General features: G+C 42.3%; 1 protein-coding gene across 5 annotated transcripts in view; it reads left to right on the plus strand.

Annotated features, from left to right (window-relative positions):
• The window catches only part of Ltbp1 (latent transforming growth factor beta binding protein 1), a 373,313-nt gene that overhangs the window by 221,000 nt on the left and 128,071 nt on the right, over positions 1–24,242 (plus strand). For all 5 annotated transcript variants that reach the window (XM_041631028.1, XM_041631029.1, XM_041631030.1 and 2 more), the window contains 2 exons: positions 13,630–13,732; positions 16,897–16,968. In XM_041631028.1, coding sequence (XP_041486962.1) covers positions 13,630–13,732; positions 16,897–16,968 — 175 coding nt within the window. The remainder of the gene's footprint in view (positions 1–13,629; positions 13,733–16,896; positions 16,969–24,242) is intronic.

Here is a 24,242-nt window from a genome sequence, read left to right on the forward strand (position 1 = left end):
TGGGTAATGACACCTGCTGGCAAGCCTGGTGACCTGAGTTCAACCCCTGGGCCTCACAGGTGGAAGGAGAGAACAGACTCCCACAAGTTGTCCTCTGACCTCAGGCACGGTGTGGCACATGCGGTCGCCATCCCCCAAAATGAAATGCATACGTAAGTGTAAGAAAACTTTTTAAAAAAGAATAAATGCTTATAAAAATGACCTCTCAATTATATAGTGCTCTTATCTGGAGATAGCAGTTTGCTGCCTGGCTCAGCAGAAGGCGAAATAAATACGTGGCCTTCTTTCCCCTTGCCGTTGACCGACACCCTGTGTCTTTAGGGCTGAGCTTGCTCCGGTGAAGTGAGCTTGGGTCAGAGCGGTGATTTTCATGGTAATTTAGAGGTGCTCCTAGCCAGAGGTTTGGGAAGGCAGAGCTGGCTTTCCCCATCATCTGCCATCTCCATAAACAGAGCTCCCAGTCTGGGTATGCTGATCACATTTACTGACGTTTGGCCTTCCTCTGGTGGAATAAGTCAGCAGCACCAGCCACTTCCTATGCCATCTGCGGTTTCCTTCAGTGTCCTCTCAAGTGCTCCCCTGTCGTAATCCAAGAAACACTTGAGTGCTAGCGAGTCCGTGGCTCTAACATGCCTGCTCTTTGTATCCACCCTTGCCCGACTTTACCCGTGTCAATCGCAGAAGATTTTGCTGAAGTTGTCACGTACATCTCAGTGAGAGGTGCTGGAGTTCTTAAGGGTTTGCTGGTCTTGTTCCAGTAGCTTCGGTCAGACAGCCTGCGAGAGGCCCTCTTGCCTGGAGCAGAGAAAGCTCAGCAAAGCACAGTGGTAGGAACCAAAGGGGGAAACACCACATGGGAGATAGACCATGCGTTCCTTTCCCTGGGTTCCCGCCAGCGAGCCGAGAACTACTAGTTTTCCTTGGATGAGGAAAGTGGGGCTCAGGCTTTGGGGAAGTCAAGTATAGATTCTCAGAACTGGGGTAGCAGTCTTCACAGAATGGGTGGGACTCAGACAAGGTACTTCCCAGAGCCCCGTGCACAGGGCTTCACCCAGGCAGATGCTCAGGAGGTGCCACAAAGCCCGCTAGCCTCGGATCTTCACTCTCCCTGACCTGTTCCATCTAGAAGCAAGTCTGTGCCACATCACTGGGTTTCCCTGACTCTTTTTTCAGATATTTTTCCATTTTATTGGCCATGAAAATACTTTTGCCATGACATGGAATATCATCAAGCTCCCATATTTTACCTTTAGGGCATACCAAAACCATAAACCTACTAATTACTAGATTCTTGGTTTTTGCACAGGAACAGACATTGAAAATTATTATGAGACAGAGTTAGGGGCTTTCGGTAAGTCACTTCTGATACTGGCAAAGTCATGAGTATGTCGAAGGGAGTTTGAAGAAAACATAGCTTGTCTTGATGGAGTTTTAGACTCTATATACACTCTAAGAATATTTAAAGAATCACTGCTGGTATTTCTAGGAGCTAAGGTCATTTCTTGTCCCTGTTCCACTGGATGGAATTAATATTTGCTAAACTGAAGTAGAATCATCTGGGTTACTAAGAGAGAACAGTTAGAATCTGCCTTGTGAGACAGTAGTGATAGAAAACAATTTCATGAGGTATTCTGAGGAAAGATAAGATTTGTTCCTATCCGCCCGCACCGTTCCTGATATGATAACAGTGTTGCATTTTTCTTACACTTCCACGTTCCCATTCCTCTGCCTCCTTCTGTTGCATAAAAGTATTTTTATGCAAGCTGAGTATTTGCTTTTTTAAGATCATCTCCAGAGGCTGCGTATTTGCCCTAGTGATACTGCCTCTGCATAGTTTCTCTAAGATTTATTTTAGTTTTATTTATGTGTATATGTGTATGGGATATGCGTGAGTTCAGGTAATCTCAAAGGCTAGAAATCACCAGATCTATTGAGGCTGGAGTTACAGGAGGCTGTGAACACTCTGGCATGAGTGTTGGGGTCTGAATTCAGATCCTCTGCAAGAGCAGTATGTATTTTTAACTGCTGAGTGAGCCATCTCTTCAACTCTGCTATTGTATAGGTCTGACTTGCCAGAACTGGAGGAAAAACCATGACAGAGCTGAGTAAGAATTTGTCTTTGCTGGCCATCTTCATATCACTTATTTTCTTAAGGAATCTGAAAGTTTAGAATGGTCAAGTCAACTCCAGTTTCAAGGATTTGCCATCACCGTGAGTGTTTTCAACATAGCCTAAGTTCTGAAGCGTATTCTAAGAGCTCCAAATATTTCAAACAAGACAGCAATGCCTCCAGAAGAAGCATTTTACAGAGGACTTATTTAGAATGGGCAAGCTTAAATGGTTAAGAACACAGTCTTCGCATTCTGTGGCTTTGAGGCAAGCCTGCTCGTACACCAGCACATTTTTATAAAATTGATAGATGACAGAGAACGTTCATGGTCATGGCCATATTTGACCTCTGAAACAATGTAGGAGAAAGGGAAAGTATGTATCCTTGCCTCCCATCGAAGTTATGTGAAACTCGAGACGCAAAGAAGTTGGGACTCGTGTGTGCTGACTCACTCAGTCCAGGTCTGTAGCTGGCCTTCCATTTTAGCAAACTCACCGCATCTCTGGCCCCATTTCATCGCATTTTGGCCTGGGAAAGCTCCTGAGACGTCTGAGTTCTGTCTTCTTCTGCTGTGACACTTTTGACGTCTTTCCCCCTTTTTGGCAATCATAGGCACTATTGATGCATGCACAGGACATATGAACAGAGCAATCTAGACAAATATCAGTTTATCGTGAATACCTGCTCTGTTGTCTCCAACCTGTCCTGACTGGAGATAGGTCCCCTTCACTGTCATTTCCTCCAAAGAGTTTTCTCCAGTGCGCTCTGCTCCTCTGAATTTTTGTCACATCAGACTCTAGGCGGATTATTTCTAATTCAATTGTGTTCAAGTAGTTGCATTTGTTCCTCTTCCCGTTAAGCCTGTACTTTTCATGAGGGCAAAGCCACTTAGGATGAGCTGAGTAACGGGCACATATGAATCACTGCTAATTGTATCCATGCTGTGCCAGTTGGGACAGGCTTTGCAACACTGACAAACCTAACATGTGCTTACATTTTGCATGGACTTGTCTAGAGGCAGGAAAGCAGAGGACTCTGCCTTCCACATTCCTTGGGGACCTTAGCTGAGGATGGCAACATCATTGCTCTACAACTCAGAATACCTCAACTTCGCCAGAATAGAACCCTGACAATACTTGATTCCTGTAGCTGAGGAAGAGAGATGCTTTTAGGAATAGTCATCCCATTTTTCACTCCTCACTGGTCAGTTACACGGTCCTGATAACTCTGTGGGTTGAGGCGTATTCCCTAACTCCATGTACTGAAACCACTGATGGTTACTATATTAGGGGGTAGAGGCTAAAAGGAGATACTTGAGGTTGGATGAAATCATAAGGGTGGGACCATGACAGGATGGGATTAATATCATTAGAAGAAAGGATAGCAGGATGCTCGCCCGTGTTCTATCTCTCTTCCTGCAGACTCATGAGCAATGAGATCATGTGTGCACAGAGTCAAACAGCTGCTGAATATAAGACAGGAATTGACCATGCAACCAACCCCTTAGTCCTGTAATCCAAGCTCTACAACTAGAAAAACAAATGTCTGTTGTCAAAGCCATGAGCTGGTTTGGGAAGAAAGATTGGTTGTAAGGTTCCTGCCATGCAAATGCAAAGACATGAATTCAGTTTGGAGAATCCATTAAAAAACAACAACAACAACAACAAGAGAGAGGGAGAGAGAGAGAGAGAGAGAGCCCAGAAACAGGAAGTTTCTTGGAGCTTGTTGCCCAGCCAGCCTAGCTTTCTTGGTGAGCTTCAGGCTACTTAGAAACCCTGCCTCAAAAGCAAGGTGTGCAGCGCATGAGCTACAATACCAAGGCTGACCTCTAATCTCTGCACACGCCGGCTCACCTACATACACACACACAAAGTCACCTAGTGTCGCTAGTTTGTTACGGCAGCCAGATAGGCACGTCTGTTGAAGAGCCTGGGATATGTGGGGAAGCCAGCAGCTATTTGGTGGGCGATATTGTTCCTGTCGAAAGGGAAAGGGCAGTGGAGAGCACAAGGTAGTTCCTGCTCCCGGGGATAGAAATGAACCTGTTGCTTTTATTTGTGACTTTCAGTTTTTCTCCACGAATTCCATCCAAGCCACAGGTAATTAGAAGTTTTCAGTTCTGTGTGCTTGGGCGGGACACAGAAACAATGAAAGCTTAGCCAGATGGGAGGCCTGCACTTCTGCATGGTGCTGCTAGCCTTAGGTGGCCTTTGTCCCTTTTTCCATCTCTATAGAGACCCAAAGGGAACTGCTAAGGAGTGAAACTTAACAGAAAATTACCCAGTGGAGTTAAAGAAATAAACAAACCTTTACTGTCAGTCTGGGGGGGGGGTGATCTAGTTACCATAGTAACAGCAGGCATTTCTATATGCCCATCTTATTTTCTCACCTACCAAAGCTTTTTCTTTGGCAATAGAATTTTAAATAAATTCAACAGGATGTACATGTAAGAAAATGTCATAATGAATCTAGTATTTTTATACAAATTAAACTTAATAATAAAAAATGAAATAAATTTGACTTCTTTACTCTCTGGCACTGTATTCCATGGCCTGGTCTGTGTTGCTTTTCTTCAGAAGAAAACCTAGTGGGAATTTTGTGAGAATAGCATCATGATAGAATTTACTTATTCCTTTAGCAGCACAGGAAGGCCAATGACACACAGATCCACAACCTGGAAGACTTGTCTGTCAGAACATTCAAATCTCAGAAGTGGAGAAAGTAGACAGCTGGATTTGGTGCCTCCTTTAGGAAAGATAGAACAGAGAATCACATGTTAGACCCTTAAGAATACTTTCCCCTTTGCCTGTTAACACTAAAAACCTATGTCACTTTAAAGATACCATTTCATAAACTAAAGTTCTTGTCTGGAGTTGTTTGAAGTCCATGGTTTGGTTTCAGCAGGCTTTAAGCAAATAGACTGTCAGAAATCACTGTGGATGCATTTCCAGCTATTAATGCCCTAGTCATAGCAGATAGCTTATAAAATCAATACCCTGAAATATCAGAGGATTATGCATATATCAGATACCCCAAATGCCTAACATTGTATTAATTACTCTAATAAAAGAAAGCTGGTTGGATTAAAAAAAAAAAAACTTGCCCATGAAGAATGTTCTGCTGAAGCCAAAGCAATTTTTTTTCTTTTACAAGTTCTTTTAGAAAATCTGGAAGCATTTAAGCATTTTCTCATTCTTTTTATGGGACAGTGCCTGTTACCCTGCCAGTGAGCCACGGTACAGAGGTCTCCGTGAGGAAGATGGACTCTTAGAACCAGTTTAGCAAATATGTTGCTCTCTTTGCATTGATAATAGTGTTCAAAAAATTGGAGCATTTAGCATTGGTACATAAAAATAGATGTATTTTACGTTTTAGTGCCGGGTTATGAAGGGCTCTTGGTGAGGCTTTCCAGTTTAATTTAGAGCCAGAGCCGAGCCATTTTGCATGGGAGGTGGACAGGAGTTACTCTGCCAGAGCAGAGAAGTTTCTATCACTGTGAAAGGTTGGGAATGTTAATAGCAGCGAAGACCTGGGGTGGGCCAGCTGAATCCAGTCTTTTATGCATAACCAGAGCTTCTCCATAAAGGCCTTTAGTCTCATTTTTGTGGAGAGATGTAGAAGATCCCTAATAAATATGACCCTTCTCCCTCAACCAGAGTCATAGTAGTGAGTGAGGGTGATGTTTTGCTCTCTAAAATCCTCAAGGTTTTGTGTCAGCATGTTTGACTAGCATGTGATTTTTAAGAGGATATAGCTGTGTGATGTGGGTGAATGGGCCATCATGTGGCTTTGGATGCATGCTCCATATATGCAAAATCTGCATCTCTATGAATGTTATAAATACTGCTGAGAATTTGCTCATTGATAATAAAAATAAGTACTGTCGCTATCCTTACTAACCAGACAGGACTCATTTAAGAGCCATACCTAATTTCAGGTAGCTAGATGCTTTTTCGTATGTACATATTGGCAAGAGAAGGTAGAATTATGTTATAGTGACCACTGGTGAAGAGGGTTCAGCTCATTCTTTGAGGATAGTAGGAAAAGCTATGGGCTCTTTATCAGGTGACTGTGACAGAGGAAAACTTTTCACCATTATTCCCTGCAGCCTCAGTCCTGCACTGTGACCTCCCTAAGATCATTACACTTAAGTACATTAATTGTGTATTGTTTGGGATGTCTGTGCAATCTTATTAATGAAGAGACTGACATTCAGAGCGTTAAGCCACTTAATGTCTTCTATTAAGTTTGTAGCAGGTAGGACCAACACTGAGGCTTCCTGGTTCCTTGTCGTGTGTTCTTTTGGTATTCTACATTGTTACGCCATCTCTTCCCATATGTGAATACTTATGAGCATGCGCACACACATAGACACATACACATCACACACGGAAGACTTTAAAAATGGTCAGTTTACCTTTGAAAATGAGCTAAAACTGGCAGATAGGTAGAAGTCTGGGGTTTCATTTGGTGTTAGGCTTTCCTAGATCAGTGTTTCTCGTATTTTCTCATATTTCTCGGCTTTCACATATTCTCATATATGGGCCATGACTACTTTGGCAAATCTTTATCTCCAGAAGCATTTACATATTCCTATTAGTAGCAAAATTATAGTTATGAAGTAGTCACGAAAATAATTTTGTGGCTGAGAGTCACCACAGTGTGGGAAACTGTATTGAAGGGCCGCAGCATTAGGGAGGATGAGAACCCCTGCTCTAGATAGTGTCTGAACAGCATTTGTTGTGTGAATAAAATGATTAGCCGAACTTAAACTTCCCCCTGTTATCTGAGAAGTATAATGAAAGGGCCTTTAATCCAGCTTTATCCTTTTTTGGCTCTTTGAGTATTCCTGAATGTGTTTACCTTAAATATAATTTCTTCTCCATTTCCCAGGAATGATATACTCTATTGTGATTGGTCACCTTTTACACTTCTGATTATCAGATGCAGAATGCTATACCTTCCCTTTTTGATGTGTATGTTTGTGGCTATGTGGTGTGTATGCATGTCTGAAGATGCATGCTACAGTCTGAAGTTAATATCCAATGTCTTTCTTGATCATTCTCTACCTCATTTGTTGAGGCAGGGTCTCCCCCAGAAGCTGAAGCCCACCAGTTCTGACAACTTTAGAAAGCCAGCTTGTTCTGGGGATGCCCTCTCTCTCTCTGCCTCTGCAGAGCTGATCACAGTAGGCTACTCTTCCTGCCTGGCATTTCCTTGGACTCTGGGAATCCAAATTCTGGAGTCCTCACACTTGCACTGAGCCATCTCTCTGTACCTATTTAAGGACTTTTATTTTCTTTCCATTGATTAGACATCAATATTCCTCTATCTACTGTTCCTTAAACTATGTCAGGTATTTTTTTTTCTGAAGTAATATAGAACTTAACTGGCTTTGGAAAAGAACCAGAGTGATTACTTCTCTGTCTCCTGGTTGATTTTTTAGATCCAACTCGAAATTGAGCCCCAAATTTGGGAAATTCTCCGTAACTTAGCACCACCCTGTTTTCTGGCTCTCTGTACCCTCTCTGTGTTCCGTCAGGTCCAGCTGCCATCCTCCATTCTTACTCTGTCTGCTCACAGTTGGTGGTTGGCCCTCTGCCTTGGGAGAGCAGTTGTGCCCCTCCGGAGTCTCTCTCCCCAGTGTACCATCAAATCACTTCCCTGTTTCAACACTTGCCTGAGCCCAGACTTGTGTACTTTTGCAAGGGTTACAATGTTCCAGACTTCTATTTTCCCCCTGTGTTTTCCTTTAGTGACCTCCGGGGAGTATTTTTAAAACTCTGCATGGCTTTCACATTTTAAGTTTATTTGTTCCATTGACTTAGTGCCTTGTTTTCCTCGTGAGAAGATGTCCTCTATTCTAGCTTAAAGTATTTCTACTTCATTATAGAATAGTTCTTGATAACCAAATGAGCTACATGCATGTGATAAGGATGATTTCTAAGAATGGTTCTGTATTGTCATTTTTCATTGTCTTAACTAGTGAAACGAAATGGTAGGTAGGTCCTTGACATTGTACTGTTTTCCTGGGGGTGATCCTTCTCATAGTGAAATATCTGAACAGTTTTACCAGAAACATTCTCAAATCCTATAAGATGGCAGGACCCTTGAACATGGTTGTAATTTTACCCATGCCGGAGAGCAGATGAATGAGACCTGAGATTCAGCCTAAACTCTGCTCAACGGAGTGTGGTGTAGGATATCCCACAGGGCTCTGGGATATCCCACACCTCCTAGCCCCCATCATTCACTCTCACTACACTGTGAGGCCAGGATTTCTGTTCTTGTGCCTCACTACTGGCTCAGAGAGGCAGGATGATCTGTGGAAAACCCCGCTACTAGTGAGAGAGCTGGGGTGTTGACGGGGTCTAATGGATTTCAGGCAGCACTCATCTCTTTTCTTGACTCCCGGGCTTTCCTTCTCCAGGACCTGACACAGCAAAGCAAATGAGTGTCGGTTTTACTGCACAAGTCATAAACCATGCTCCAATGTTTATAACTGCTTCTCCCAGTTACCATGTGTCTTTCAAGCAGCTCTAACAGTGAGCTTTTTCACTGTCGAATATGATAAACTCACATAACCGGGTGGTCAGTTTTGAATTTTGATTCCAGTCCCGGATTTGTGAGACTCTAAAGGGGACCATGATCACAATTTAACTTTGATTGCGAAGTTTTGTGGTTTCACCTCAAAACTCAGGTTAAAGTCTAAAGAGGTATATTCTCAAGCAGGTAAAAAGATTTTAAGCGCGTTTTCCCTAATCAATTGATTATTGATAATTAGTTACACATTAAAGGCTGTTATACCATTGCTTATAATTATTTTGCATTGTGAAATATACTCTTAACTCTAGCAAGTCAAATAGCAACATGCTCTAACTTCTCAGAAACTCCCATAACCTTCGGTGCTAATGAAGGATTTCTCTAACCCCATGTATTGTATGAAAAATCTATAGTTCTTCAGTGATCTGACCTTCTGAAGTACAAACCCTATTAACATAGGTGGAGAAGAAGAGTCTGAAGTTTATTTTCAACACCCAGTCTTTCAGAAATCAAGGTCAAGTAGAGCTGTTTGATTTTCTCCCCTTTGTCTTGTTTGCCTAAGTCTAGTCAGCGGAGGTTGAGACTTGGCAAAGACTCTAGAGATGAGGAAGTAGAAAACAGACAAGGGAGAGAGGGCTAGGAGAGCATCAGCCCAGACCTGGCCCTGGTAGAACAACAGAAGTCCTTGAACTTGGCTCTCTTCTGCACCAGTCTGTATTTTCTAAACGGAGTCGTGTAACCTAGCAGCACATGCTGACCTCAGAGTCTTAAGCCTGCAAGAAACCATAGAGGTCATTTGCTTTGTTTCTTACATTCCTGAGAGATGATCCATCGGACTTAGCTCCCACCAGAGAGGTCACCATCTCTCTTAGGTAGAGACATTTACAGTGGAAAGATTGTCGACACTGTGAAATCCAGTGATTTGGGGTTTTTGGGCCTGCTGAAAACCATCGGCATGCAGTAGGCATGTTTAATGTACCTCCACAGTGCCATCATGTCAACATGTGCACTGCTAAGTGTCCACATGCGTCACCGCTCCATTTTCCAGCTGATTGTCACAGCTGCCTGAACACTCTGCTTGCCTGCCCTACTTGGATCCTAGCAAACATACGGGATTAGTGTCCCCTCACTAACACCGAGGGATGTTTTCTGGGGAGGTAGAGCGTGTTGCTCTTTGACCTGGTAGAGTTAAGTACAAGGTATACATTTACCACTGGGTTGCTTTACATAAGATGTGTTCTGAAGTGTTTGACAGTCTTTCTTTGAGAAGGTGGTGACTAACAGCATGGGAGAAAGTCTACCTAGCTACTTGTGTTTTTAACTGGTAAAAACCACCTGGATCCCCACCTATGAATATGGCTAGGGCAGGCCATGTCTGTGGGAGCACAACTTGTTGAGAAGTAGAACTTCCCAGTCTACACCAGAGCACCCCAACCACATTCTGTCCTGGGTTGTTCTCTCCACTGTGGCCCTATGGTATGGGAGAGACATCTGTTACCCTAACTTTTTGCCCCTCTGGGTACTTCTGACCATACTCAGATAAGACTTGTGGCATCCAGTGGCTGGGGAAAAGCCCAGAGTGTGACCACAGAGATCTTTCAGGTCACATTTCTTGCTATACACCGAAGCCTCTTTATGCTTGGACAGTTGATGGGACTGATAGAAAACTTTGGGCTTTATAGCCATGACTTCATCCCTCCTAGCTCAATCCTGCGCTGTGTAGACCCAGTTTCGAGACACACACAGTGCCATGGTACCACCTACGCCTCCCATTTGTTCCATCAGTTTGGATGCCTTGTGCTGCTCTTGGCTATGGACCTGCAACAACAAAGCCATGGAATAAAGCGGCTTGGATCATGTAATGAAAACCTTGTACCTTTCTGGAGGCCCAGTAGAGGGAAATGATTTATTTTTGTCCTACCAAATAAAACATTCTAGGAATCCAAGGTGAAAATTGGATTTTAACTGCTACTAACATTCTGAGCATATAAAACCGGCAAGTGTTGAGTGCTTCGCCTGATTAAGAGAAGAGCCCAAAGTCTGGTACGAGAATGAGCTGTGTGCAAAGCAGTTGGTGTCTCAAATAAGCCCAACCAATTTATGAAACTGGGAGAGAATGTTAAGCAGATGTTGGCAGCTGGGTTTCAGCAATGGAGGCTTCTGTGTTTCTGTTCGTTCCTTGTCTTATACCTGAGCCATTGTCCCCTGTCCTTTCCTGCTCCTGACCTTCATGCTCTGGGTTTAAATTGTCTATGGTTAAGCTCAGGGACCTGGACAACAGTCCAGATTCAGGTAGTTTGTTTTCACCTTGACTCTTTCCCTTCTTTTTTGTGGGGTGTGTGTGTGTGTGTGTGTGCGCGTGGACCTGCGCACCTGTGCTTCCTGTCTCGGACCTGGCGCAGCTCCAGCGCTGGGATTGGAACAGTCTCACTCAGCACGGAGTGGCCACAGCTAGCAAAGAACTCCCCGCAGACAGGCTTCCCTGTCGGGGCACTTGTTTGTAACAGTCACACAGTCTACGTCCATCCAACCAGCGGAGTTGCTTTCCTGTCTCTTTCAAGAAAAGCATGCCTATCTCCTTCTGTCCGTGGAATAACAGAGGTGTCATGGAAGTGGTGACTTTGGCCTTGTTCACTTTCCCTCAGGTGCTATTATTGATATTTTTTAGGTTCTTTTCAAAATTAGACCAACTCAAAATGTCATCGGGACTACCTTTTATTTCAGGGAAATCCATTTTATCTTAGAACTGCATTTCTTGTTGACTGTGGTACTTTTGAGTGGACAGTTAGAGTAACCAGCTCGTTTCACAGAAAGGGCGCAGTTCACTGCAATCCATTCGTATGCATCCTATGCCCTGAAGAAGCTGACAGTTTGGATCTGATGCGGGACATCTTCAACAAGGAATTTTCAGATGATGCTGATGGTGCCAATAATAGTGATAAATGATAGTGACTGGGGTGACAGCTTACTTCTCACTTACATGCGTCAGGCATTGTACATAGATTTTTACCTTTCAAGTTCATGACCACATCGAGAGGTGCTATTATGTATTCCATGTGATGGATACGAAAATTCATCTTACTGTGTGTCTGGAGTCCTAGAGCCAGAATTTGTATCCAGCCCTCTAGAGTATCTCAAATACTGTTTGAACCACTATCACATACTGCTTTTGGAAAAATTATTAAAAATCATATAAAATTGTAAAAGCTTAAGGACATCAACGTCATGCTGTATCTAAAACTCTGTTACCCTAGCTGGTCTTCTGTGATGTGGTTTTGCTTTATGAATTGTGTATGTAATTACTCAGAGCTCCAGTCGGCATGAGGCATGCCTGGACCTAGCAGGAAGGAAATACTGTCCATGGAGGCCTGCCTGCTAGGTGGGGTTTGCACCTTATTGTTCTCCTTAGGGATCACCATTCGCTTTAACTTTCCCTCATTGTGCACAGCCCCCTGTCCTGGGGCCTGTACACTAACCTCTGGTGGGTTTTCCCACTCAGCATTACTGGGTATTTGAAATGTATCCTGTTTGGGGAATATAAAGATAATAAGTCATTAATACATAGCACAGGACTGAAACTGGTAGCGGTGAACCTCTGTGGAATCACCTTTGACGTAAAGAAAATGAATCGTGAATGGAGGAGCCGGTGATTCTACCTGATTCTCGTGGTAGAAATAAAGTTGTAGAAAAGAAAATATGATAGTATCTCAGAGAGAGAAAGGGGGGAGGGAGGGAGAGAGAGAGAGAGAGAGAGAGAGAGAGAGAGAGAGAGAACACGTGTGTGTGTGTAGCACTCAAACAGACCTGAGTTGTTCAGGCAATCAGAAAGTGTCCTTTGCCAAGCCTAAATAGATGCTCAGAGGTGGAAGGCAATATAAGATACAGCCTAAACTGGTACAAGAGGGGACTTCTCTATCCTGCTTGGGGTAAGATCAGACAACGTCGCTGGATGTCATTAGTCGGCATAGTTATGTGACCAGATTTCTTTTAGAAACGATGACTCCTGAAACCACCTGAGGATTTTTTTTTTTGACAAAGCAGAGGAACTGCTTATGTTCTCCACATTTGTACACAAGACAGAGACGTAGGGTGTGAGCTTACCCTGTGCAGCTTGGGAGAGAGAGTCAAGTAAGTCTCATTGCCATCTGGTCCTTGGGTGATCTTGCGGGACAAGATCGATTTTCAAGGTAGTTCTAAGTAACTTCTGTCCCCTGCCTGAGGGTCACCCGATCTTCTGTGGTGGACTAGGAGTCTCACCTGACCTTAATATTTGACAATATAGAAGCATAGTTCTAAGGGTACTCATTCTGCCTACTTGGGCTGGTCTCGATTAAAATTGCCAGCCCTTTCCTAGCTTGGCTCATCTCCCTGGAACATTAGTGTTTGCCAGAATAGATTTGGCTCAGCCTATAGTCGTCTCTTTCCTGGCCTGTCCCTTCTTGGTCCTCCTCAGGTTTTGTGATTTCTCCCTTGTCAGCTTCACAGCTGATTCTGTAGTTGGATGGCTGTCCAGTGCATATGTCCATTTTTGTACCCCAGTTTAAAGGACATATTATAAGTGCTAGATAAGTACAGAGGCAAGGATCAGTGAAAGAACAAGCCAATGAAAAAACGCCTTGGACAAACAATTGTTGTGGGGAAACCCGAAAGCTGACATTTATTCCTCAGGTGAGGGGCAGGGCGCAGTGAAGGAAAATCCAGGCAAGTGGTAAAAACCAGAAGCCTTGAACATGGTCCCGTGTCCCTGTTTCAGCTTTTCATGAGATTTTAAAAATGCAAAAGAGTGATGTGATTATTCACTTCTGTGTCCTACCGACTACACCCTGGTATTCAGCCCCCAGGTTTTTATAGCCGTTCTTTGCCTCTGTAATTCCGTGGTATCAAGGGAACTGTTTATAAAGTGGCTGGGAAGCCCCCCAGCTTTGGGGCTGAGCAGTCTGCACTCGCTTAACCCCGCCTTTCACACCTCATTGCAGTGTGGCAAAGCGCTCCCTGGCCTTTCCAAGCAAGAAGACTGCTGTGGGACAGTGGGGACCTCCTGGGGCTTTAACAAATGCCAGAAATGCCCCAAGAAGCCAGGTAAGTGATGTGCCATCATTCCTTTGCTGGTTAATGGCGCGTACCTCTTTTTCCTACCACGACTCTTAATGCTGAATCTCTGAGACCTTCAAGGAAATCTCTGGCTGCCGTCCAGAACATAGTGCTACAACATGCATTGCAAGACAGTTAAAACCTTCATATCGGTTCTTTTTTTAAATATGCAGAGTCATCAGTTGCCTTTGGCAGTTTAATTTCCTATGTGGGGGAGGCATTGTGAAGAACTGATGGGCAGAATCAGCTCTTGTGGCCCTGGGGACTAGGAAGTAGATGGCTTTAAGACGGTGAACAGGTGTTGCAAACCCTACTTAAAAAGTCAGCACAGTTACTATTTATTAGGTTTGGTTCTTAAATGTGAATTTTGTGATTATCTACAACTTAGGCTATGGATTTCATTCTGCTACAGATATCCCCCTTCATGAAAAGAAACTCAGATGAGGAATTGACTGGTTATTGACTTGTGGGAAAGATATGTGTAATTATGGAGCCCAGTATTTTGCCCCCGTTTTCCTAACACCACCATGATACTGCCCCAGTCTTCAGTGGCTGCAATACCAACATGGTGGGATTTGCCCTGAGTGCCCTGTAAGAAGCTGTTATTTGAATAAATCCAGGCTTACACCTTTCCATTCCCCTCTTCTCTGTAACAGACTATAACTTTAGTTTTTGAATGTAGCATTGACTTCTGCTGACATTTCTAAAAAGACTTTTATCTCGAAAGGGACATCTCACTTGCTTAAATCAGATGATTTTATTCATCTTCAGTAATAGTTGATTGGAGTAATAGTTGCAGCTGCCTTTGACACTTTTAAAGGTAAATCGATTCTATTCTATATGTATGAGGGTTTTGCTTGCAAGCACATTTGTGTTCCCCATTTGGGCCTTGTACCCAAAGAATTCAGAAGAGGTTGTCAGATCTGGAAGTAGAGTTGTGGATGTTGGGAACCACTGTGCAGATGCTGGGAACTGAAACCCTGTACTCTGTAAGAGCAACAAGGGCTCTTAACTACTGACTAGTTCTCCAGCCCCTCACTTGCCTTTTAAACCTCTTTGTTTAACCTAAAAATGAAACTGCTGGCTCAGAATTTCTCCCTCTTTTATACTATTCTCCCAGTATAGTAGTATGTTGTAACCACTTTTTCTTTCTTTTTTTCCTTCTTCCCTCCTCCCCTCCCTCCCTCCCTCCCTCCCTCCCTTCCTTCCTTGCTTCCTTCCTTTTGTCTGTCCGCCTTTTGGACTTCTAGTTTCTCATATATTCAGATTCTCTGAAGACCTGAAGTTGATTTCATTAAGTTTGTTGGTACTATTAGTGTTTCTTAGAAAATTTATTTACAGAAATTGCTGCTGAAGTTTGTGAAAGTTGGTTCTTCCCTAAGAGGAAGAGTAACCACATGGATGGCTCAGAAGTGAGGGAATAGATTTTCCGAGATGGCTGAGTCATGATTAGCAATATAGACACCTTACATGGAGACCTGTTTACCTAAGTTATCTTACCGAAGGGAACTCTGGTATCTATCTGGAATCATTTAAAGGACATGGTGCTTAGAGTTGGGGTGGTATGAACTTGACTGCCACTGATGTCATTTCCTGTTGATCTGATGAGCCATCAGCCAGGAATGTGCATCTAAATTGTGGAAATCACATTGCCCTCTGTTTTGGGAGCCATGCACCCTTCATTTGCCCTGTGAGTTTGTCTAATGTTGTGGATGGTGGCATGCTTCCCACGGTTAACTCTAAGGATGAGGGTGAAAAGATCCTCCAAATTGTTTCTATATCTTAAAACTTTTTCCATCTTCCTCCTTGTTTTCTTTTCTCATGCGCTTGCTTTTTTTCCATCTTTTCTCCAAATTTTATCTATTTCTATTTCTTCTCTTTTCTAAATTCCAAAGGAGCCCAGAGTGACAGATGTCAGGGGTCAAAGGCAAAGGAGTCCATATCGTCTCCCTCCCCCTTTAATTCCTAAGGCCATTCCTGACCTCCAGTCATTTCTATCTGACATTGCATCATCTGGGAATGAATTTGCTGCTTTATATGGTGCTGTTAGCACCACAGTTCAGTCTTGCTGGCGATGTCAGTGGAATGGGAAAGGGCAAAGTTGCTTTTTTAACCAAATGTTGATGAAAATAGTCCATAGGTTAGCTCATTTGATGTATGAATTAAAGACATCAGCTTGGTTTCAGGGCTGTGGTTGTGGGGAATGAAGGGAAATCTAACATCTTGGCACGTTTTCTGCTTGTACTGTCTAAAGTGACTCACCACCGAGAGGCACAGTCAAACTCACATTGTTTGTAAAAACTTTCCTTCCCTTGGTTGGTACTACTCTCTAAATCATATTCATGTTGGAAGAGAGAAGACATCCCTTGGCTGCCATGGTTTTGAGTGCCATGCCCTTGGGTTTCTGCTTTCAGTTTTCAAGTGGCTTTCAGTTAATGAAGTTTGTGTTTAGTCACAACATAAAGCCTTTCACTGGTGATGAGTATTGTTTCCTATGAAAGCATAATGTTCAATCTGTAAATGATTTCATTAACTGGTCTGTCAATGTGCTTAGTACAAACAAGTCTCTTGCCTTCATACAGCTTTAGGAGAAAATTAGCATCGGATCCGAAGCAGAGGCAAACAGAGATCATCTGGCCTGGCTCTAGGCCTTTGAAGAGACTGTTGAATATGATCATGTTGTCTTTGGAGGACTCACAGCTGAGGCCCCAGTTTCTGTAGACACCCATGTCAGTGTCTTCATTATAAGGGACAACACTGGGCATGAAGCCGAGAGACAAATGGAGCGGCTTCCACAAGCCAGCATCTCCCCGTTGAACCCCCCCATGCTCTGGAGCACATCACTGTAGAGGCATGCGTCTTATGATAGGAATACTTACTCACTAATTGGAAGATAATACAAAGCAGTCTTATGATTCAGTTAGCACAATAAAGATTTGCTGGCAGCTTCCTAGGACTGCAGCTATTGCAAAATAGAAAGCATGCTGAAAACAGGCGCAAGGTGAGAGCAGTCGTGGAGGGCTTTATTGGTATTGCGAGCTTGCAAATGGTTAAGTCTACTGGTGCCGCGGATGGCACCACATCTGGCAGCTTCAGACCATCCGATTTTAAACTCCGCATGTAATGCAGGATTCTTTCCCCCCCACTTACAGCCTATCATGGATATACTCAAATGATGGAATGCCTACAAGGATACAAGCGGGTTAACAACACATTCTGTCAAGGTAAGGCTTATTGAATTTACTAACGTTTACTTGATAGGTGCCTTGGCATTTTAGAAGCATGAATTGTTATGTCATATGGTGCTCCTGGTTCCAGCATGTGACACTTACATGGTGGGTGGATGCCTTCCTGCTCTTTTCATGTAGCTAAGGGCATGCTGACATTTAATAAGTGATTGGCAAAGTTGCCTTTGTGTTCCTAAAGCTTCTGGAACTCTTATCTTTTATTAACTTATGGCAAAAACCTGCAGGCGTGGATGTCTCTTAGTATCATACTGTGGGTCCGCGTGCTGGTCATGTCATCCGGGTGCCTGGGTACTCGTACCTGTACCCACACAGCAGAGTACTTCCTTGCTGACCCATAATTCACAACAGAGTTTCCCTTCCTGATTCCATGTATTTATTGCTACCCATCTCAAATTTAGAAAGAACTAAATATGACCATGAACCTCTGTCCCCAAGGCAGCCAGAGAAGCTAGAGAGTTAAATGGGAGGTGCCCTGGATACTGTTGGTTCATTTTCATAGTACAATAGGACGGCTGTACATCTAGGGAACACCTCATAATTCATCTAGTCTTGGGCCTTTGGGTGAAGAAACTAAAGCCATGTTGAAAAGTCAAGTATCCCTTGTGTGACTGAGTAGATCTGAAACCATCTTAATTTGACCAGTGCCAACTTCAGTACTCAATATCCTCAAGTTTTGATTTTGTTACTTGGGGGGACCACTGCCAAGAGTCCTCAGATAGAGCTAGGATTTCTTCCTACTACTTAGTCCTGAAATTATTTATGTTATTTTTTAAGAATTTGCTTCCAAGTTTGTTTTCTGGGTAGATTTTGATTGCCCCCAACCAAGAACCTAGCCTTACTGAGTCATGAACTTGGAGCCTAGAGCTCATTACAGCATTACACATTAAAAAACAGTATGAATTAAGAAAGGGTTTATTTTTTTAAAGGTTTAGAAATTTATACTATATTTTTATTTTTAATTATTTAAAACAACTTTTAAATTTATTTTATTATATTTATTTATTTATTTATTAAGGATTTCTGCCTCCTCCCCGCAACCGCTTCATTTATTTATTATTGATAAGAAAGTTCTTTTTCGTTTGTTTTTAACTGGAGGAAGTACTAATGGTTTAGGGATAAAACTAAAATGTTTTTAGTGATTCTTAATAAATTCTGTGTCCGGAACTTTATAAAGTGTTAAACAAGTACCTAATTGTCTAATTGTCTTCTTTCTCTCTCTCTCTCTCTCTCTCTCTCTCTCTCTCTCTCAATCTCTCTCTCTCTCTCAAATGTAAAGAACAGCCAGGCCTCAAACTTGAATTTTCTTAATAATTAATTAATTTTATCTTAATAACTGCTTATTTTATCCCAGTCATTTCTCTGGTACAATGTGTTTATTTAGCACTTTTTTAAATTTATTCTGTTATTCCTTTAAACGTCTTTGTGAAGTAGGTGATATTATGTATGTATTGCAGATGGAGATACTGAGGTCCATAGAGTTAGATAATCATTTGGTGTAGGCTAAGTCTCAAACTCGGTGGACTGAAGCTGGTAAGTTCTAAGATATTCTGGGCCTCACACAAAGATCCAGTCTGGATTTAAAAAAAAAAAATCAATAAAAGTGGAGGTGAAACTTTGCAAGCCGTTATTTTAAGAGACTGGAGAATTCTTCAGGAGATGCTCGTGAGTCTTGTATTTTCTTCTGTTGGTATGGCTGAGTGATCGTTAGTAAGAGTGGCTCATGTCGAGCAAATCCTCTGATGGTTGGTTAATAATACCACATCCTGGCTCATGTTGGTCTCAGGAGGAGGCCCGCAAAGCAGCATTGTGCTTTCTGGCAAGATTCTGGATTGTAGTATCACAGAGCGTTCTATTTCATGGTGCCTAAGAAGACACTGCTAAATTACACTGCAGAGAAGGCTGACTCATGAAACAATATGATTTCATTCAGCATAATCTATTGCAATCACTATTGAGAGCAAGGCTTATTTTCCCTCTCTTTGTGATATTATTAGTTGGCAAAATGAAATAGAACTTTCTCAAATTACGTATGTATGCTTAGATTTCCTCAAGCATTGAGGCTTTTTGATTTTGTTATCCCCAACAGAAATTCAAAGGGAACCCATTAAGCATCTAATTACTTGTGCTTCCCACATTGTTCTTTCAGTCTCTAGTCCCTCTCTGTTTACAAAGCACATTTAAAATTAAAGTGATTAATAACTAGAATTACATGATTTCCCTCAAGTCCCGAAGCAGCTTTTTACCAATGTGCACTGAATAACAAAGAACCAACTGTGCACATGTTAACTTGAGCGGCTTTCAAATCACTGCCCTTAAAGATTTCCCCCTCTCTCCTCTAGTGATGCAGTAATTATCTTTTCAAGAGAGTGATTTATTGCACACACATGCCGCTCTGAGAGCTGCCTCTTTCTCCTCAGCCTGATGGGCTTGGTGCAATCGGCTTCATCTATCATAGCGAGCAATTCAGCTGTGTTTCCTGGTGGATCTAGAATGACGTTCTTCATCTGTCATTTGATTATTTTGCTAATGGCTTCTTATAGAATGAGAAAGAAATGGATTAATACCGTCTAGAAATAGTAGTAAGAATGCCTACTTTTCGATTGCATTTTCAAATGCTAGGCACTTCCTCTCTTCCAATAGTACCCTCACGTCCCATCACCCTATCATAGGATGGAATAAGAGTGTTTAAGATGCAGACATGCTGGGTGTGGTGGGGATGTATGTGGGTCAGATGGTGGTGGGCTTGTCTGGCATCTTTGAAGCCCTGAGTTTGGTCCTCATCACAATTAAACTGGGCATGCTGGCAATTCCTGTAATCCCAGCACCTTAGGAGCTAGGAGTAGAAATTTGAGCAGTTCAAAGCCTCTCTCTAGTGAGTCGGAGGCCAACCTGGGCTACATGAGACCCTGTTCCCTAACCCTAGTTGGGTATATGCTTCTAAATCCTAAATAATTTTTAAAAGCAAGCATCTCTTGGCAATCCCTAAAAATCCCTTACAAATTTCATTATTTTACAGATAAAAATTCAACGTAACTGTTTTCTACCTTAAAATCACCTACCAAAATGGTACAGATTGAGTTAAAATACATAAATATGATATGCCTTGCAGCTTTTATCACTGGTGGCAAAAAACACTTAGTTTTTTGTTGTTTTTTTTGTTAACATTTTTTCATTTATTTTATAATAAATGTTAATTTTTCAAGGACAGTCTTGAAAACCTCCCCAGTGATTCACTATTCCACAGATGTTAATTGATGGGGCATGCCTGCCGTGGATAGGAGATGTGTCATGAGCTGTGGGTAAGATGCTGTTCCTCCGCTCAGACGGCAGTTTGAGCCCTCAGGCTGTGATTCGCTTGAGTCAGCTGACTCTAGATGAGCCTCCAAAGGAGGAGTTAGGAAGAAGTTACCCATGGACCTTTCTCCTGTTAGGATTTTATTATTGTTCTGGTTGTTTTGCTTTAACAAAATAACTGAACAAAACTGACACATCCGTGGTAGTCATATTCATTGCCAAAACTTCCACTGATGGGCCTTTTATAGCTAAGATGTTCCCTGAAGTGTACCTATCATCAAATTTTATTCAGACTCAAAAAAATAAACTCCACATTCTTAAAGATCATTGTATTTGTTAGATGAAACTTACCTGATGATTATATTATATATGAAGCAATTTCATTATCAAACTTTTTTGTGAGTATATTTAATCCATGGTTAGGTAGACTAGTGCACAGATACAGTGAGTGTGTAATTCATGGGCAGACTAGTGCACAGATGCAGTGAGTGTGTAATCCACGGACAGACTAGTACACAGCTACAGTGAGTGTGTAATCCATGGGCAGACTAGTGCACAGCTACAAAGGTAGAGTCACAAGAGTGTCTAGGGTCATCACAAAGCAAACATATTATACAATTATTTCCAAGGTCAACACACAGAATATATCTTGGACATTGGAACTGCCCTGTTTTCCCCCTGAAATTTCATTTTCTTCCTCTGTTCCAGGTGTAATCAGTGTTCTAACTCTTGCAACCATAGAGTAGTTTTGTATCTTTAGAACATTTTCAAATTTGTTATTATTTTTTATTTCTCTCTTCCTTGTATTTTTCTTCCTTCTCTCCCTTTGCTCCCTCTTATTCCTTCTTTTTCATTGAGCTAGACTCCTCCTAGGGAGTTCATGCTGGCCCCAAAGACATTATGGAGTTCAGGAATCTCTTGAACATGTAATCCTCTGCCTTCTGGGTGCTGGGATTACAGGCATGTGCCACTATGTCCAACCCAGTATGTGTTCCTTCTCTCACTTAACAGCATGTGGCCAATCAGCTTTTATTCTCCCCTCACCTTTGCTGTGTTCTTCCCTGACTTCTCCTTACAGCCTTGCTACATACCTAAGTCCTCTTAGACAGTAGTCTTCTTCTTCCTGAATTAGGTGAAGTATGTGTGTGTGTGTGTGTATGTGTGTGTGTGGTGTGTGTTCATGTGGGTCTATAAACATATGAGTGCATATGTGTGCAGGCCAGAAGAAAACACTAACCATCTTCTTCAATTGCTTTCTACCAAATATCTTTTGAGACAAGGTCTCTCACTAAACCTGAAGCTTGCCGATTCAGCTATGCTAACCATCTTGCCAGCCCCTAAGATCTTCCTGTGTCTGCTTCACCAGCACTGAAATGTAGGCATGCTTAACTTTTTTATGTGAGTAATGAGGGTTGAACTCGGGTCTTCTTAATTGTGCAACCAATACTTCACAGACAACCATTTTCCCAGGTCACTTGTTGTAGTTAGAATTTCTACTGCAGTGAGGAAATACCATGACCAAAAGCAAGTTGGGGAAGAAAGGATTATTTTGGCTTACAATTCCACATCACTGTTCATCACTGAAGGAAGTCAGGACAGGAACTCAAACAGGACAGGATCCTGACTGAAGGCAGGAACTGATGCCGAGGTCATGGAGGGGTGTTGCTTACTGGCTTTCTCCTGATGGTTTGCTCAGTCTGATTTCTTATATAATCCAGGACCACTAGCCCAGGGATAACTCCACCCACAATGGACTGGACCCTTTCCCATCAATCACTAATTAAGAAAATACCCTATAGATTTGCTTGCCTACAACTCTATCTTATGGAGGCATTTTCTCAATTTCTCCCTCCCCTCAGATGAAGTTAGCCTGTGCCAAAACTATCCAGCACACCACTGTACCTTCTTAAATAGTCAACTCATCCAACTGAGGAAAATATTTATCTCAAGGCAGTCTTTCCTCTGTCTTCAAATGCAAGTCCTACTGCTGATAGAATTTTATGTTGGAATTTCTATCCATCAGCAAGGTGAAGCAGACACAACTGAGTCTCCAGGAAGCCCTATGTTTCCCCCTTCTGTATAAAGACCCTCAGATGCCGCTCTCACCTTGTCCCCAATGTCTGTTAGTGACCAGACATGCCTCATTTCCTGTGTCAACTTGTGACACAGAATAGGGGGTAAATTATTACTCACTTGGTTAAACACACGTTTTCTTATAGGAAAATGATGTGTAAATGTGTATTTATTTTTCATGAGAGTACTCACCCCATTCAACATGTCATGGGTCAAATGCCATCCTTTGTTTATCCTCCTTTGTTCAACCCTGGAAACTGGCAGGTTGTTCTGAAGAATAGTTACGCTATAAGTAACTTGGGGATTATTTCTGTTAGTGTTGAAGGAGCTGCGGGCCGCTTCCTGCCACCCAGCTCCCGGCTGCCTGGCTAGCTTATGCCCCAAAATAACAACACACAAACTGTATTCATTTAAACACTGCCTGGCCCATTTCTATTAATGTGTGTAGCACTGAGGTGCACTTACCAGGAAGATTCTAGCCTACGTCCATCCTGGGTTGGAGCTTCATCACGTTTTCCCCAGAGAGGAGAGCTATTGAGTCTGTCTGAGGTGTCTTACCTCACTTCCTCTTCCTCCCAGCATTCTGTTTTGTTTACTCCACCCACCTATGTTCTAACCTATCAGGGCCAAGCAGTTTCTTTATTAATTAACCAATGACCTTCCATCATGTTAGCCTTTTCATGTTACAAGAGTGGGAAATGTAGATGGGAAGATTTTAGTGAATTTTTCCACGTTATAAAATTTAATATCTTAGTTATACCAGAGACTGGGTCTTAAGGGAATATTTCTGCTATTAGATTTGCCACCCCCTTGCTCCTTTAAAAAGTGACATGTGATTTTAAAAGAAAAATTATTTCACAAAATGGTATATATAGTCATGAAGTTCAAGGGACACACCTGAGCGATACATGTCTAAATGAAGAGAAGAAGGAGTCTTGTTGCATCTTATTGGCTTATTTATAATGTTCTCCAGGACTGGATCCTTAGGCTGTTTGGGGAGAATCTCTAGTTATGAGTTTTCCTAAATTCTATAAATTTGTTTGCTATCTATTTAATAGAGGGTTGGGAGAGAGAGAGAGAGAGAGAGAGAGAGAGAGAGAGAGAGAGAGATCTTACGCAAACTCCCGGGCTGGCAGAGTAACGATTCATGCTAGGCAACAAGGAAATCCAGTTCAACATGATGCAGTAGCTGGTATTGGTTCAAACTTCAAGAATCTGACCTCAGATGGTTCATATTTAAGTAGAATAAAATATAGAAAAAACATTTCCTGGTGTAACATGATCCCCTGTGCACAAGGAGGCAGGATTACATCAAAACTCTTCTCAAAGTGCGTGTCCCTTCTTCCACAAAGATGGACTTTATATATAGGCTATGTGTGTTATCTTAAGGGCCCAAGGGAGGATCTGGTGTGGTCTTGGTCATATAGATAGAGCAGAGGTCATCTAGGCTATTAGCTACTTCCAGTTTTGGTTGTGCTTGAGGGAGGCAGCTTGGCCTAAAGATAGCACAAGGGATACCTAGGCTATTAGCCATCTCTATTCCCAGACTTCTGGGCATAGAACAGGTTGTACATCTTTTCTCTTGAAAAGACAACCCTGTGTGTTTCACATTCCAGGCTCACTAGTGCTACCTCTGAGCTCAAGGACCTTTGAACTTCCAACGATAGATTATTTAACATCATTTTTTTTCTTCAGTGCTGGGTATCAAACTAAACGCATTGTATACACCAGGTACTCACTCTGTCTCTGAGTTACATCTTCAGCCCTTAGAAGATTGTTTGTCTTAGGTTAAGTTATGTGATGTAGCCAAGATTCAACCACGTAGATAGTTTGGTGTTCTGGTTCTTTACAGTAAGTCAGAGCTTTGTTGGTAGGCTGGAGAG

Source organism: Microtus oregoni, unplaced genomic scaffold (genome assembly GCF_018167655.1).
Source record: "Microtus oregoni isolate MIOR12 unplaced genomic scaffold, Mior012 000036F_ref0000092, whole genome shotgun sequence".
NCBI classification, from domain to species: domain Eukaryota; kingdom Metazoa; phylum Chordata; class Mammalia; order Rodentia; family Cricetidae; genus Microtus; species Microtus oregoni.